General features: G+C 36.5%; 1 protein-coding gene across 3 annotated transcripts in view; it reads right to left on the bottom strand.

Moving 5' to 3' along the window:
• The window catches only part of SIPA1L2 (signal induced proliferation associated 1 like 2), a 118,570-nt gene that overhangs the window by 23,313 nt on the left and 81,233 nt on the right, over positions 1-14,024 (bottom strand). For 2 of the 3 annotated variants that reach the window (XM_035899716.1, XM_035899718.1), the window contains exons 11-15: positions 11,181-11,264; positions 9,366-9,469; positions 8,855-8,958; positions 5,094-5,482; positions 1,293-1,517 (exon numbers count right to left, since the gene is read on the bottom strand). In XM_035899716.1, coding sequence (XP_035755609.1) covers positions 1,293-1,517; positions 5,094-5,482; positions 8,855-8,958; positions 9,366-9,469; positions 11,181-11,264 — 906 coding nt within the window. The remainder of the gene's footprint in view (positions 1-1,292; positions 1,518-5,093; positions 5,483-8,854; positions 8,959-9,365; positions 9,470-11,180; positions 11,265-14,024) is intronic. The other variant, XM_035899717.1, reaches the window with a different exon arrangement.

The following is a 14,024-nucleotide window of genomic DNA, read 5'->3' as shown; positions in this document are numbered from 1 at the left end:
CCAGGAGAGAAAGGTAGTAATATCTACTTTTGAAAATTAGGAATTTAAGAGCTTAAATGCATACTTGTATTTCATAGCACATATATTCTAGCTTATATTTTTAAACAGGAATCTTTCCATAAATACGCATATATATGCAATATGAGATACTAGATTCAAATAACCCATTCCCATTAGAGTAATCCCATATTAAACATTTGAAAATCAAGTACTGCATGTCATCTTGTCAATTTATCAAGATATATAGGGCTGACTATGATTTACTGAAAGATAGAACTGAATAGCTTATGCACAAAAAGCAAGCAAGGAGGTAGTTTGAGAAGATGATTTTGAAGATAAGTGGAATTTAAAGGTTAGTTTTAAACCAGCAGATTCAAAAATTACTTATTACTGCTGCAGCACTGGGACAGTATCATCTCTATCTGTATTTGAGATACTGCATCTTTTCCTTTGAGTGCAAGCCCTTTTCTTCTGCCTAAGAAGAACACATTTCTCTTAAGCTATTCCTGTGTTCAGCTGTACATACAGCTGTTTGTTAGAACTGCTCTAAATATTTTTGCCTAAATGTCACTTGCTAGAAAAATGTGTACGTTTATTGGAGCCTGCACGTTTTGTGCAGTCTTGTGAAGAGAGGGTCAGATATATCCACACTTAATCTATTTCTCGTGGAGTCCTAACCCCCAGTTTGTACCTGTTCATTAAAAAAAAAGTCAGAAAAAGATACCACAAAAACACCAAAATACCCCCAACTGGCATTAATTTTTTAGAATTATCTACCATAGATCACCAATAAGTTTATGTTCATCTCTCTCATCTGTAATGTATTAGCTGATGTAACAGGCAACAGGGTAGTAAGGTTTAATACAGAAATGTCAGGAAGTAAGCTTCTTCCAACTAATTAAAATTCCTGGAGATTTCTAGAAAAGGTCTTTAAGACCTTAATAAAATTTTACCTTCCCAATTGTTTCCTAGAGATGCAAAATGGAAATTCAGAATGTCTGACATAGCCATACAATTTTGCCTACACATTCTCGCAGAAATTTCCGTCAGCTTGCTTTATTTGACACATGTGAAAAAGATGCAGCTGGATAGAACAGAGGAGAAAACAGTATCCTGCAGTTACTGACTTTTCTTCTTTTTTTGGCTGTACCTCTGATACATAAAGATACAGGAAAAAAAACCCCAAACTTTTAAAAGCTAAATGGAATTTGTAATTTTTCATCACTCTATCCCATTTTAGAATTTATTTTCATTACTCTTCTCCCCCCAAGAAAGTTAAACAGAGTTCTTACTCATGGCATTCAGCAACTTCAGATTCTTCAGGTGTAGGACTTCCTTCTGATTTTTTCCACCCAATGACATATTTACTCACTGCTCCTTGTCTGTGGTACGGTTTTGAAACTGACCCAGAAATCTGCTGACTGCTATTCTGTGACACTATATAGACTTTGGAGGTATCCAGGGAGCCACTCTTTTTAGAGCAATGTGTTGATGGGCTTCCTGAATGATGTGACCCACTGAAAAAGTAAAGAAAACACACAAAAGCAAAAATGAAATCTGCTATACAAGAACAAATCAGAAATGCTTTGCCTGGCATGCAGCTGTGATTCTTAATGTTAAGTTTTTCTCAACGTTAGAATCAAGGCAGCAATATTGCTGCAGTCATTTTCTACAGACCAGCAGCGTATACATTAAAGCACTTTGAGAACAGAATTGTGATGAGTTTCTATCACAAGTTAAGTATGTAATTCAACTTGCTGAAACACTAATGCAGATTGATATGAATTAAAATTAAAAGACTAAATTCAAGACATATATAGAATTTGTGCATGCAATTTTAAATAAATATGTACGCATACATTATTAATGGTTTACATCAAGAACTACATAGGGAATTACCCCAAATATTTCTCTAATAATAAAACTTCTGTGCCTTTCCACTTCATGTTAATTTTGCCAGTCCATGCCAGTTTAAACTGTGTCTTTCAACCAGTACCGTTGAGAATTTAATATTAACAGAAGTAAATTTCAGTTCAACAAAACCAGTCCTCTGGATAATTTTAATAGCCTCTTTTATTATGAATAATAGCACTACTAGGGACTAATGAAACCTTGTACTGAAGACTCTCAAAATGATTTAAAATGAACTCAAGCAAACATTCTTCCTTGAAGAATAAATTTCTTCTTTTCATCTTGCAGGTGAAGTAACCAAAGCATCCATAAACCAAGTGCCTTGCCTAAAATCAGAGGCTGGAACCTGAAACAGCAGCTCCTAACTTTCATTGTTGGTTTACGAATACCAGAGTGCTATCTTTTAATCTAATCCCAAGAGCATTGGATTAATTCAGAGAAGACCAGAAGGTGTTGCTGAAAGCGTAACAGCCATGTCTACTTGGCTGCCCATGCTGAGTCAAATACAAGAACTGTACATACACAGATGTTATTAGGTCAAATTAAAATGCCTAGTGTGGAAGAAAGTTGAATCACTATGGCAATAGATTAATAATTATGATGACAGTTAGTACGTGCTTTTAATCTTAAACTTAATTTATTTTCCCTCCTCTCCTCCCTCTTCCCCCCTCCACCCCAAGAATTACAAACAAGTTTATGAGGTTTTGGGGGAGAAAAATAATGCAGGTGATGTTAAAAGCTTTTTTTGCCTTTTTTTGCTTGCTATCCTTGCAAATATGCAAAAAAATGATGTAAAGATGTGGTGAAGAAAATAGTTCAGTTATGAAAAACTGAAATCTAAAGATGACACAAACATTGAAGTACAATGTAAAACACATATCAGATCAACAGCAAGGACATTATATGGAGGACTTTAAACTTCTATTTGTAATTAAATTTAAGAAAAATTTGGCATCCAACCTCATTCTGTAGCTTTTTAAATAAGGGATATTTTTTGAAGTAAAGAAATAAAATACCTATAAAAGCCTGAGTTTAGATAATGAGTTCAATGCAATGGTTGGAACAGTGGCGTATGTTTTTAGGATCCAAAAGATGGTCTATGTAAGAAACAAAGCAATACTAAAGGCAGTAAAGCTAAGCTGTTTCAACTATGTAACATGAAGGTATTTGATCATTTATGTGCATAATTAATATAAAATAGGAGAGATAAAACCATTAATAACAGAACTGTGAGTCAATGTTGTGCATAGCTCAAGTCAGTCTAATAGTTTAGAGATACTGTTTCACACAGTGGGTTTAATTCTGTAAATCTTACTCAGACACTGTAGCATTAAGTTTTTTCAGGGGGTTCTTTATCTGATGATGATAGAGAATTGGGCCAGGATCTTTCAACTGACCAACATCCTTCCTGTGCATTGCACTTTATTCAGTAAACAGAATACAACAGAATAAGTTTACTATTTAACATTCATTAAAAAATTAGGAATGAATGCCTCAACAGTGTTAGAATTTAATTGTTACAGATTACAAAGAAATACAAACTTAGCGTCTGACCTGTTGGAAAGTATATATAGGATTCAGTAGTAGATACCACATGCTTATACATTTGCTCAACTTACTTATGTCTTTCAGAACACATCAGTGTTACACTTGTAAAATGAAATTTTTTTTAATAATGTATGCCTGTGGGTGCTGTATAGGTGATGCCAGCTTTTAAATCCAACTGCAAAATTATTTAGCAGTCCAACATAATTTGAAGGACATTTAAGCAAAGTTTAAATAAAACAGTTGAAAGTCTGACATTTTCCTATAGCAAAAACATTTGGAACACAAATCAGAAGGTGATAATTTGAAAACATTGCTATTGCCAAAGTGGAATTGGGCAATCCTAACATGAGTCGTGATCTCAACAGTAATTACTACTTTAGAAATGCCTGGGTAAATCACTTAAAATCTATATGCTGTGTTTGTTTGGTTTTTTGTTTGTTTTTTTAATGTTTAATTGATCCATAAAATGTTTATTCCACAGAAGTGAGCAGCACCTTACTTAATGGCTGCCTGGCACTTTAAATACGACAGCTGCCACGCAGGTGCCGAGAATATATATTCTAGCCATTAGAAATCTATTTTAGCTCATAATAATGAAGTCCTAGAAGCATGGAGCTTATTTCTAGCACTTTAGATGTCTCGATGTATAAAATTAAATCTCAACACACACAGAGTAGGGTAAATCTGGAGCTTCTATATTATCACGGGGTAGTGAAAGCTTAATGTGAAAGCATTTGCCTGGTTTTCATAATAGTCTATACAATAGTCTATAGGATCTTCTATAACTTGTGAAAAAAAAATCTAGAAGTCAGAGTAAGTATACAAGACTAATTCACTCACATCAGGCATATGAAGAAATGAGGATACAGGATATTAACTTGGTTATTTTCCTGTACTGATTGACATTGAAAACAGAAAAATCAGAGGGAAAGAAGAACAATTTCCTTCCATCCTTTACAGAGTAAAAACCATAACACATAGACCAAAGTTTCAACTTCAAAGTCACCATAAAATGGGAATTTGGAGATAAAGGCAACCAGCTGTAAAAGCGTGCTTTCAAAGTTTGCTTTACAACAGATGTACCATGCACACATTCCATTGGTAACAAAAAAAAGAACTGAAAATCAATCAGAAATTCAGTTCAACAAACAAAATTGTAAAGCATACATCACAATAATGTAAATTAGAGGGGATGCTATGCAATGCAGTTTCACTATGTGTAAAAATTGTCCATCAATACATGTAAAGATTGGCCGTTGCAATCTTCTCTCTGATTTCCCTCAGCATTAACTCCCAGGTAATTTGTTGCACTGTACTAAAAAAAAAAAGTATATGAAATAAATTCTAGTGCAGACTTCCCTTTTAATCAGGGGTGTTTCCCAACTTTAAAAACCTAAGCAATGTGCACAAGGTCACATATAAAGTCTCCATCAGATCTGCGAGTAGGGCTGGCTATGCTTTTTAGGCAGGCTTATCAAAAATTGCCTGAAAATTTCTCATACAGGCATTTAAATACAAGAACAACAACAAAATCAGTTAAGTGCACTTTCAAAGAAAGTTAAACAGAATAATAACAATGAAAAAGAGTTCTCTGTATGTTAATCCATAATACCTAATTTGTAAGTAACACGTACCTGGAATGAGAGGAGATTTCACTTAGGTCTCCCATACTGCCTTCGGCGGTACGACTGGTAGAAATAGCAGAGGCATAGCTATGAACAGCATAGATTTTAGCTGGATCATCATCTGGCACAGCAGTTTCAGAAGACTCGGTCCACTGCTCAGTACGACAATGCACTCCGGACCTGCTGCCAGCAAGGTGCAAGGGGGCCAGAAGAGGAGCAGGCATGCAGGGAGCTGTATCAATTCCACTGTCAGTAGAAGCCCCCTTTATATATGTTAATCCAAGCAGCTCAGGATCCATCAGATCTCCAGAACCAAAGTGTTTTTCATCACTGTTGCTGGATGTATTACTGGATAGGGTGTTGCTGCTTGAGTGGCTTGAACAGCTTTTGTCGCCAATCTTCACAACAAGAAAAAACAAAACAAAACAAAACAAAAAAGACCCCTCTTCAGTTAAATAATAAAATATTTATTTTCATATAAATTCGTGAATTTGTGCCATTCAAAGGCCATTTTATTCTTTTTTTATGGTATGCTATAATATAACTGCAAAGTATGGAAAGAGCTAATTATACCACCAGTTTCTATGATATGAATTGCCCAACTGGCTAGGCACATTAAAGGTTGATGCCACTGCAAATAAAAAGGGTCTAGTTCCATCTTCTATGGCAAATCTTAATATCACACTTGGATTTTCTGATTATAGGACCTGCTTAACAACCATAAAATTGCATTTCTGAACAGTTAAAATGAGCATTTGTTAAAGCTGGAAACATTGGTAATTATTTGTGTAAACAAGTTCAACTGCAAGTCTGAAAAACACCAAAGACTGAATTATCCTTGGCTTTTTCTCAGTGTGGAAGAAATATGCATCTTATTGGATCCAATCCAGTTGGATGTGTGGCTAGTTAAACTGAAGCCAATTGTAATGTATGTGTACCAGATGAAAGTAACTTAAGTCACGGGGCCCCCTAAGCTAAGCATGGCCATTGAAGTGGAATAATTATGTCAGGCATTTGAGTCAATAAAGTTGGAGGGTTTTGGTGGTTTGGCTTGTTGTTTTTTTTTTTAAAAGAGATTTTATAGAGAGTTGGATTAACTTATCTATGTGATAGAGTAGCCAGAATAAGGGCAGATGGGCTTCTATTAGGTAGAATGTAAGTGGGTAGGGTGACTAACTTTTTTACGAGATCCCTCTCCCAGTAGATGCATATAAACATAGCTGCTGTAAAGCAGTTAGACAAGGCAGCCTTTCTAGAAGTGGTACTTCCATTCCATATGGAAATTAACAGGCCACAAAATTTGACAAAATTATTTCAGAAATAAAGGAGGGGTTACAGTTGCATTCATTCTAACCTTTACAAGAGGGCCGTCACCTTAAAAACAATGGAACAACTGATAAAAATGCAATGAGCAGTTTTTCCAAGGAGGGGGACTTGGAGAAAGGTGTCTGCAGAAAAGGCATGTCACTTCAGACTGTAAATGTAAAATGGAATCAAAGTGGAAAGAAATGGCTGGGGGGGGGGGGGGGTGGGAGCAGGACACACAGATGGATATGGGCTCAAAGGCATAAAATTAACCTCAGAAGACGTATTGTGTATATGAACCTTCCCCAAGATGTCCTGTATGTTGCTGAACACACATGCATAGGCACCTTCCTGACCCTGCAAGCAGCAGAGAATCTGGGCAACAGCTATTGATACAGACATCTTGAACTGCTCAAAGTTCACTGTGCCCATAGCTTAGGATCATTTTATGCATTTCCTTGTGCCAGGAGAAATTATTGTATGAAAGCTCAGCATGGCCCTAATTGTTAAATATTGCATCATGGAGCAGGATTAAAAAAAGAAAAACCAAAAAAACCCACCCCACCACCCCCCCCAAAAAAAAAAAAAAAAAAAATATATCATTTTTATTCCAGGAGAAGAAAAAGAGCTTGAAGATAGCCAGTGAAATTCCACCCATTCTCCTTCCCCCAAGTTAAAACTGATAAAAAGACAACGTAGATTTTTTTTTTCTAATGGTTAAATATCTTACAGAGTTCTTGTGCATTTGCTGTAGTCTCAGTGTGAATTTCACTGGCTGGCAGAGAGTCATATGGCAAACTGAGCTGAACAAAAAGGGGATGCACAAGAGAACATTAAAAGGTCCTTCACAAGGTGATGATCGTTGTTTTGGGTTTTTTTGGTTTACAGCATCTAACAACAGAATAGCCTCATTTTATCTTTTATCATTTATCTATATAATAATCCTGGTTCTTACCTGGTACAATACAGTTCTTTTGCACCTGCACTACACATATCCAATACACAGGCAAACACAAACATAAGCTCATCCTAAAAGCATGAGAGCTTAGCGTAAAACTCTGACTGAAGTTAAGCAAACTCGTCATTTAACTTTGGTATTGGTGCTCTGTTTAATACTGATTGTTACAGATACTGATTCTAGATTCCTGTCAACTTTGGCTTAAGGTAAAAGCAAGTATTTCTGTCTTCATGTGCATAATTCTACAGCATGTTTCTGTTTGATAGCACTTTGTCTAAGAAGTGTCAAGCTAGATTCTCATACGGTAACAATGTACATAAGATGACAAATGGGTCTCATTCTTACCAATATGTCTACGAATAGTCTACAGATTCCTACTACATATAGCAGGTTTTTCTGTGTAACAAACACACGAAAAAATAGAAAGAGATCATGCATATCCTTAGTTTATTTTATGTCACTAAGTCATTGAGGATTTTGCCATTACTGAAGACAAGCCACTAAACTAGGTAGACTAGAAATCTGTTCAGCATTCCTGACATACAAACTACATTTTTATAGTGCTTATTGATAATTATACTACATGGGTATTTCACACAACATGACAAGTGGTGTGGTGAATATACTTTGCGGGTTTTTCTTAAAGCTGTTGTGGTTTAACCCCAGTTGACAACTAAGTACCACACAGCCACTTGCTCACTCTCCCACCCCCCATGGTGGGATGGGGGAGAGAATTAGAAAAGAAAGTAAAACCCATGGGTTGAGGTAAAGACAGTTTAATAGGACAGCAGAGGAAGAGGGAAAAAAACCCCCAAAAAACAAACAAACAAAAAAACCCAAAACAAAACAACGCCCCCCCCCAAACCAAAATACAAACCAAGTGATGCACAATGCAATTGCTCACCACCCACTGACCAATGCCCAGCCCATCCCCAAGCAGTGATTGCTGCTGCCCCAGTCAACTCCCCCCGGTTTATATACTGACATCATAAGGTATGGAATAGCCTTTTGGCTGGTTTGGCTGTGCCCCCTCCCAGCTTCTTATGCACCTGGCAGAGCAGGGGAAGCTGAAAATGTCCTTGACTGGTGTAAGCACTGCTCAGCAACAACTAAAACATCAGGGTGTTATCAACATTATGCTCGAACTAAATCCAAAACACAACACTATGCCAGCTACTAGGAAGAAAATTAACTCTATGCCAGCTGAAACAGGACTAAAGGATATGAAATACTTCACAGATTAAGCAAGCCAGTATAAATAAAGCTGTAAACACACAGCTGAGTGTAGGCTATACTGGTTTTACCTCCTCAATGCCCCAGACCCAAGTCCTCTTGGAGTTCTTAGTTTATAAACACATATTAAGCATATTCAATTCACCCCACATCTAGGTGAGCACACTCTTTGCCTCCCAAAACACACAGCGGTCTTCATAAATTACTAAAATGTATCTTTAAGATGTATGGATAGGGTTTTGTTTTGTTTTTTACATTCAAGTAAAAGACTTACATGTGAAAGTTTGTTTGGTGACTCCTTTCCACTGCCTTCTTTCTGTAAAGCCCGGTCTTTGTAGGAGCTCAGGACTTTGGTCGAAGGTGCATGCCACTTAGCTTCTGTCAAAATAATTGTATTTTAATTTCTGAATGCTAAAAAGATGAGTATACTGTACAAAAGAAAAAGGCACATTGCTTAGCATCAGGTTTCAAACCTGTACACTCTTGGGAATCAGAGTTTTAGATCTATGCAGAATTTCCTAAGATCTAATATTTCAATGATAATTAAATTAAGTTCAACCTACTTTTCATCATTCATGAGGCTTTCTGAAGTTCAGGAGTAGTTTGTTCCAGGTATCTGAATATCCCACACCATATTCTGTTAGAATGTCTGTACACAGTCCTAACTTTCACTGTCATATTACGTGCTCTTTGTGTATCAAACCTCCACCTCAGAAGGTGGCTGCACTTTAACAGGCACTGAATTGCAGAAACATTTATTTTTAAGATACAGTGGTTTTTATTACCAGAATGTCTAGTTCCATCCAAAGTTTCCTCTCGTTCTCTGCCTCCTTCACATTCCAGTGAGCCTGAACCTTGGTGGTGTTCATGGAGCAAAGGGGACTGGCACCTTTTAACAAAAGCAGAAAATTAAGCTGTTTGGGGTTTTTCCTAGAAAACTAGTTACATGATGAACAACAATATATTTTACTCTTGAAAGCAAATATTTTGTAACTGTTTTGTTTAAACAATCATCACACACATATCCCCCAAGCAAGTACATAACATTTCCAAACAGTGCATGGAAATATTTACATGCAGTTTTTAAACCAGCACGCTGTTATATCTTAAGTGTGAACCAGCCAAGAAGACACTGAGCTTTAAGAAATGCATTCTTGGAGTTATATATGCAAAGGCTTTTGCAATGGAGAACTATGGTAATGCATGCTTAACTGCTTTATGAACTAAACCCCATGAAGTAACTCTGTAGTTTTGCAGGTTTTATACTCGGAACAGGTAAGGTAGTACCAGATCCATTGCTTTGTATTGTATGGCAAAAGTTAAATTATTTACAGAATCACAGAATCACAGAATCGTAAGGGTTGGAAGGGACCTCAGGAGATCATCTAGTCCAACCCCCCTGCTAAGGCAGGCTCACCTAGAGCATGCTACACAGGACTTCATCCAGGCGGGCTTTGAATATCTCCAGAGAAGGAGACTCCACAACCTCCCTGGGCAGCCTGTTCCAGTGCTCTGTCACCCTCAAAATTTAACAAAGCAACACACTAAAACCAAGGTTGCCATTGGAAATAACTGTGCTGGAAAAATGGCACAAGATGCATTTTCATGTGTTTACTGTCAAAAAAATTGCTATAGTTTTATTTGAATTATTAGCATCTATTTAGCTGCCAGAGAATTCAGTGAGTACTCTGAAATTCCTTGAGGAGTCTCCAAGATATTGCCCATATATCTGCTACATGGAATATCTTATCCACAAACATGTTTGTCATGCCAAAGCAATATTAACCTTACGGACAAGGAGTCAAGCTGATGTTTTTAATATTCACATTTTTTCTGAAAAGTAGCTTCTGAAAGCCAAGTGGCAAGTCCGGAACGCTTTTATATTATACTATGTAGATACTGCCATAGCTCAATATTTTATAACAGGAGTGTTTTCAGCAGCTATATTTATACAACAAAGTGATAAATTTAAAGTAAATTAGAACAGATGTCTCACATAATATTCTTACAAAACTGACAGTATATTGGGGTGGTCTTTTATACACAGACAGCTAACTTCTGAAACTTCAGCACCAAGAGATTAACAGAAATGTGAAAGAACCATCTATACACTGCAACAGCCTTTTATGTAGAAGAGACTTCTGAAAAAGTGCTCCTTTTTTTAGGAGAGATGCTAGGGATTGGATGCTATTGGAACAAGCACAGGAGGAAATAAAACCTCTGAAGAGCATAAAAGATAATTTTTTAACCAAGTACCCTTCCACTGAAGCAAAAGGAAATTATTATTTTATCCCAGTTCTGAGTTACTAGCTGTTTTCTGGCCTGTTTCTGGGAAAGCAAACCTAAGAACGGTTTGTTATTTACCTGAATTGTAAAATAAAAATTTGGCCCTAAAGAGTTAAAAGTAGTACAGCTTTAAAATTGTATTGGCAGACATGTTACATTAAAAATTAGTTAACCTGTATGTCTTAAAATATGCTACAGATTTTGCAAATAAATCTAGGATATGGAACATCCACATAAATTTTACTTCCGAAAGAAGATGCATTGGAGCTAGAGCAAGAATTAAAAATAAATAAATAAATAAAAAGCACCAATACCCATCATATCCCACTTGCTGTCTCCACTGGCTGCTCCCGCTGGGTCCTGGGTCACTGGAGGAGGACTGGTTGCTCGGAGAACTTCTGTAATGTTGACTAGAGTCATTAACAGTGCACTGAGGTATTTGTGGGGTTTCAGATTTGAACTGGGCTGTGCTTCTTTTATAAAATACATTCATTTTTACAAATAATGCAGATACAGTATAAACAGTTCATTATACTCATTTGGGGAATTTACAGTTTTATCTTAGTTTCATAGAACTTAAACAAGTATTTTTAAAGGGTATTTATTTCATCACTAACAAAATACTTCCCACTGAATATATAAAAAAGGCACAAAAAGAGAAAGACTAAGTGCAAAATCCTATTCTCCTTACACCTAGCTTTACTTCTGAACAAGTGGGATTACTCAAGAGTCAGAGTAGCTGGATTAGGCCTCTAAATTTAGATGTGGGAAGCTCTTCGGATGGATCAGAAATGATTGTTGGTCACTTTGCATGTATTCTAATTTTCAACATAGTAATTTAGAAGAGGTAATATCAATACTTTTTCTTTATTAATTATTTGACATAGAAGAGCAATAAGAAAACATTTTCGTGAATAAGAAAACAATGTCATGAATTTTGTACTTATTTAAACTTTTGAGCCTTTTGTCTTAACAATGTCTCTAATTACTCTTCTTGGATTTCAAGATGGTTGAAATGCAATCTTCAAATTTGGATTTGATCACTCCACTACCCTTCACTTCTGTGCATATTAGTCTATAACTACAATACAATTTCCCTCAGTGACATTACCCTGAATTCCCTGTATTTCCATTCTTTTTTTCATTTTTTTTTTAAAGGCTATATGTAGAGAAGTATGTATGTACTCGGGGAAGAGGTGAAAAGAGGTAGTTTTGGATTTATGCACAACACTTTCCCAAGGACCTGACATTCAATAAGCAACTTTACTGTTTAGCTTGCAAATTTCAAAGACATTAGCTATTATAGTTTGTCTAACAGCAAAGACACACAATAAGTAGAGAGTGTAGTGCCTAGTTTTTCACTCTCTCTCTCTGATAAGTATTGACAGGGCTGAGCCTCTCTCAATCAAGTGAAATAGGCTGCAGTTGAATTCAGTTGCATTTTCTTGCTTCTTACCACCAAGAACTTTGCATTTCTTGCACAGCTTAAGTGAACTATCATTAAGGAATGGGTGAGTTATGATCCCATGTGTTTCCAGCCTCCAGACTGATGTTTAAGACACTGTCCTCAAAACCAGGACAATGGTTTGTACTATCCCAGACTGAAGAATGTCTAGATCCCAAGCCTCCCATTTGCTGGACAAGAGTCTAGCCATTAGCCTACTAAACAAAATGTGGCTACCAAAGGAGAACCACAGGAATCCAGCCAGTGAATGGCTCACACAGTTCCTTTACAGAAGAGTTGCAGCTACTTGCTTATCAGGAATGAATTCCAGACTCCAGGTGAAAGGATGCACTCGCCTACAGGTGTGACGCAAGGACTAAAGCAGAGAGACTTCTTGGTGTGAAAAACAGAAGAGTGAGTCTGACTGAAGCTTCACTCTTAGGCACTCGCTATGAGCAGCTGTCACAGAATTAGGCATTTTGTAAAAACAGGAGTAGAGCTCAAGGATATCCTTGTATTTCTTAGTGACTAATTAGAGGGAACTCCTTGATCAACACAAAAACATTTGGATTGCCTTCTCAAAGCACTTAACTCTCCTCAGGAACTGTACGAGTACCAGTTTTTAATTTCACTCCAGGGACTGGGTACCTAACTGTTACATGTCACAGTAGTTGAACTGTTGCTGCTTAAGTCTCTTACTGTATCTAGCCCACATTTCTGTTGCTTCTTCCTCTTTTTATCTCTAAAACCAACAATTTTATCACTGACTTCAGTGTTAGCTCATTTTCAGATCAGTTGCTATAACTTCCCTGTTTCATCAACCTGTTTCTCCCTGCCTGCACTCTTCAATTTGTCTAAATTGATATTGGGTCTCTGACCCTCTAAAATCTCTTCATCATTTTTCTAGCATGAGTATACATTTTCACTCTTGCAAAGACTACTTATATGTATTAATCAACCTTACTTCAAAGTCTTTTGTTTTAAGCCCATCTCTCTGCCAAGCCATCTACTATGCCTCTTCCCATGTGGAAAGACCTTGCCAATTAGATAACTTTCTTTTCATGTTTCAAGATCCACATGTCACAGTTCATCATTTTCCTCTCTTTTCATTATTTATACTCTGTACCATGCCTTCCCCAGAATAGCACTTCTGCATTGCACTTGTTTTGTTTAAGTGATACAAGAATTTCTTCATGACAAGAGATAACCTCTGTCTTATCATTTTTTCACATGCTTCACCAAGTGTTATGAGAAGTGCAACTTATGTTTGTGAAGTTTTTTGGAAAAGAATAGTATGTCAGCAAGCTTTCATTTTTTTCTCTGTATACAGTATGCTTAATAAAGCTTCATAAATCCTGAAGTATTTCTAGACATTTCTAGAGCATTGTCTCCTTATGCTAGATGTTACCGAGAGTTTCAGTAACAAGACATTAGGAAAAGCTTAACTCCTATAATGGTATGTACCTTTCCTTTTTTTCAGGGGATGAGGAGGGGGTAGGGGAGAAGAATAAAAATGATCAAATGGTCATAACTGGGAGTATGCTTTCCCCAGACCATGACAGAGACATATTTTCAAATATGTACTACTATTATCTGTATATATTTAAAACAATGTAAAAAGTCACTAATTCCTTTCTACTGAATAAGATAGAAAGTATAGCAATAGTGGTATTTCATGATTTAATCCAGAATTTTTTAAAGCTATTTAAGACTA

Source organism: Egretta garzetta, unplaced genomic scaffold, assembly GCF_000687185.1.
Source record: "Egretta garzetta isolate BGI_Z169 unplaced genomic scaffold, ASM68718v1 scaffold118, whole genome shotgun sequence".
Classification (NCBI taxonomy): Eukaryota; Metazoa; Chordata; class Aves; order Pelecaniformes; family Ardeidae; genus Egretta; species Egretta garzetta.
This window is presented reverse-complemented; position numbering and strand designations above follow the sequence as displayed.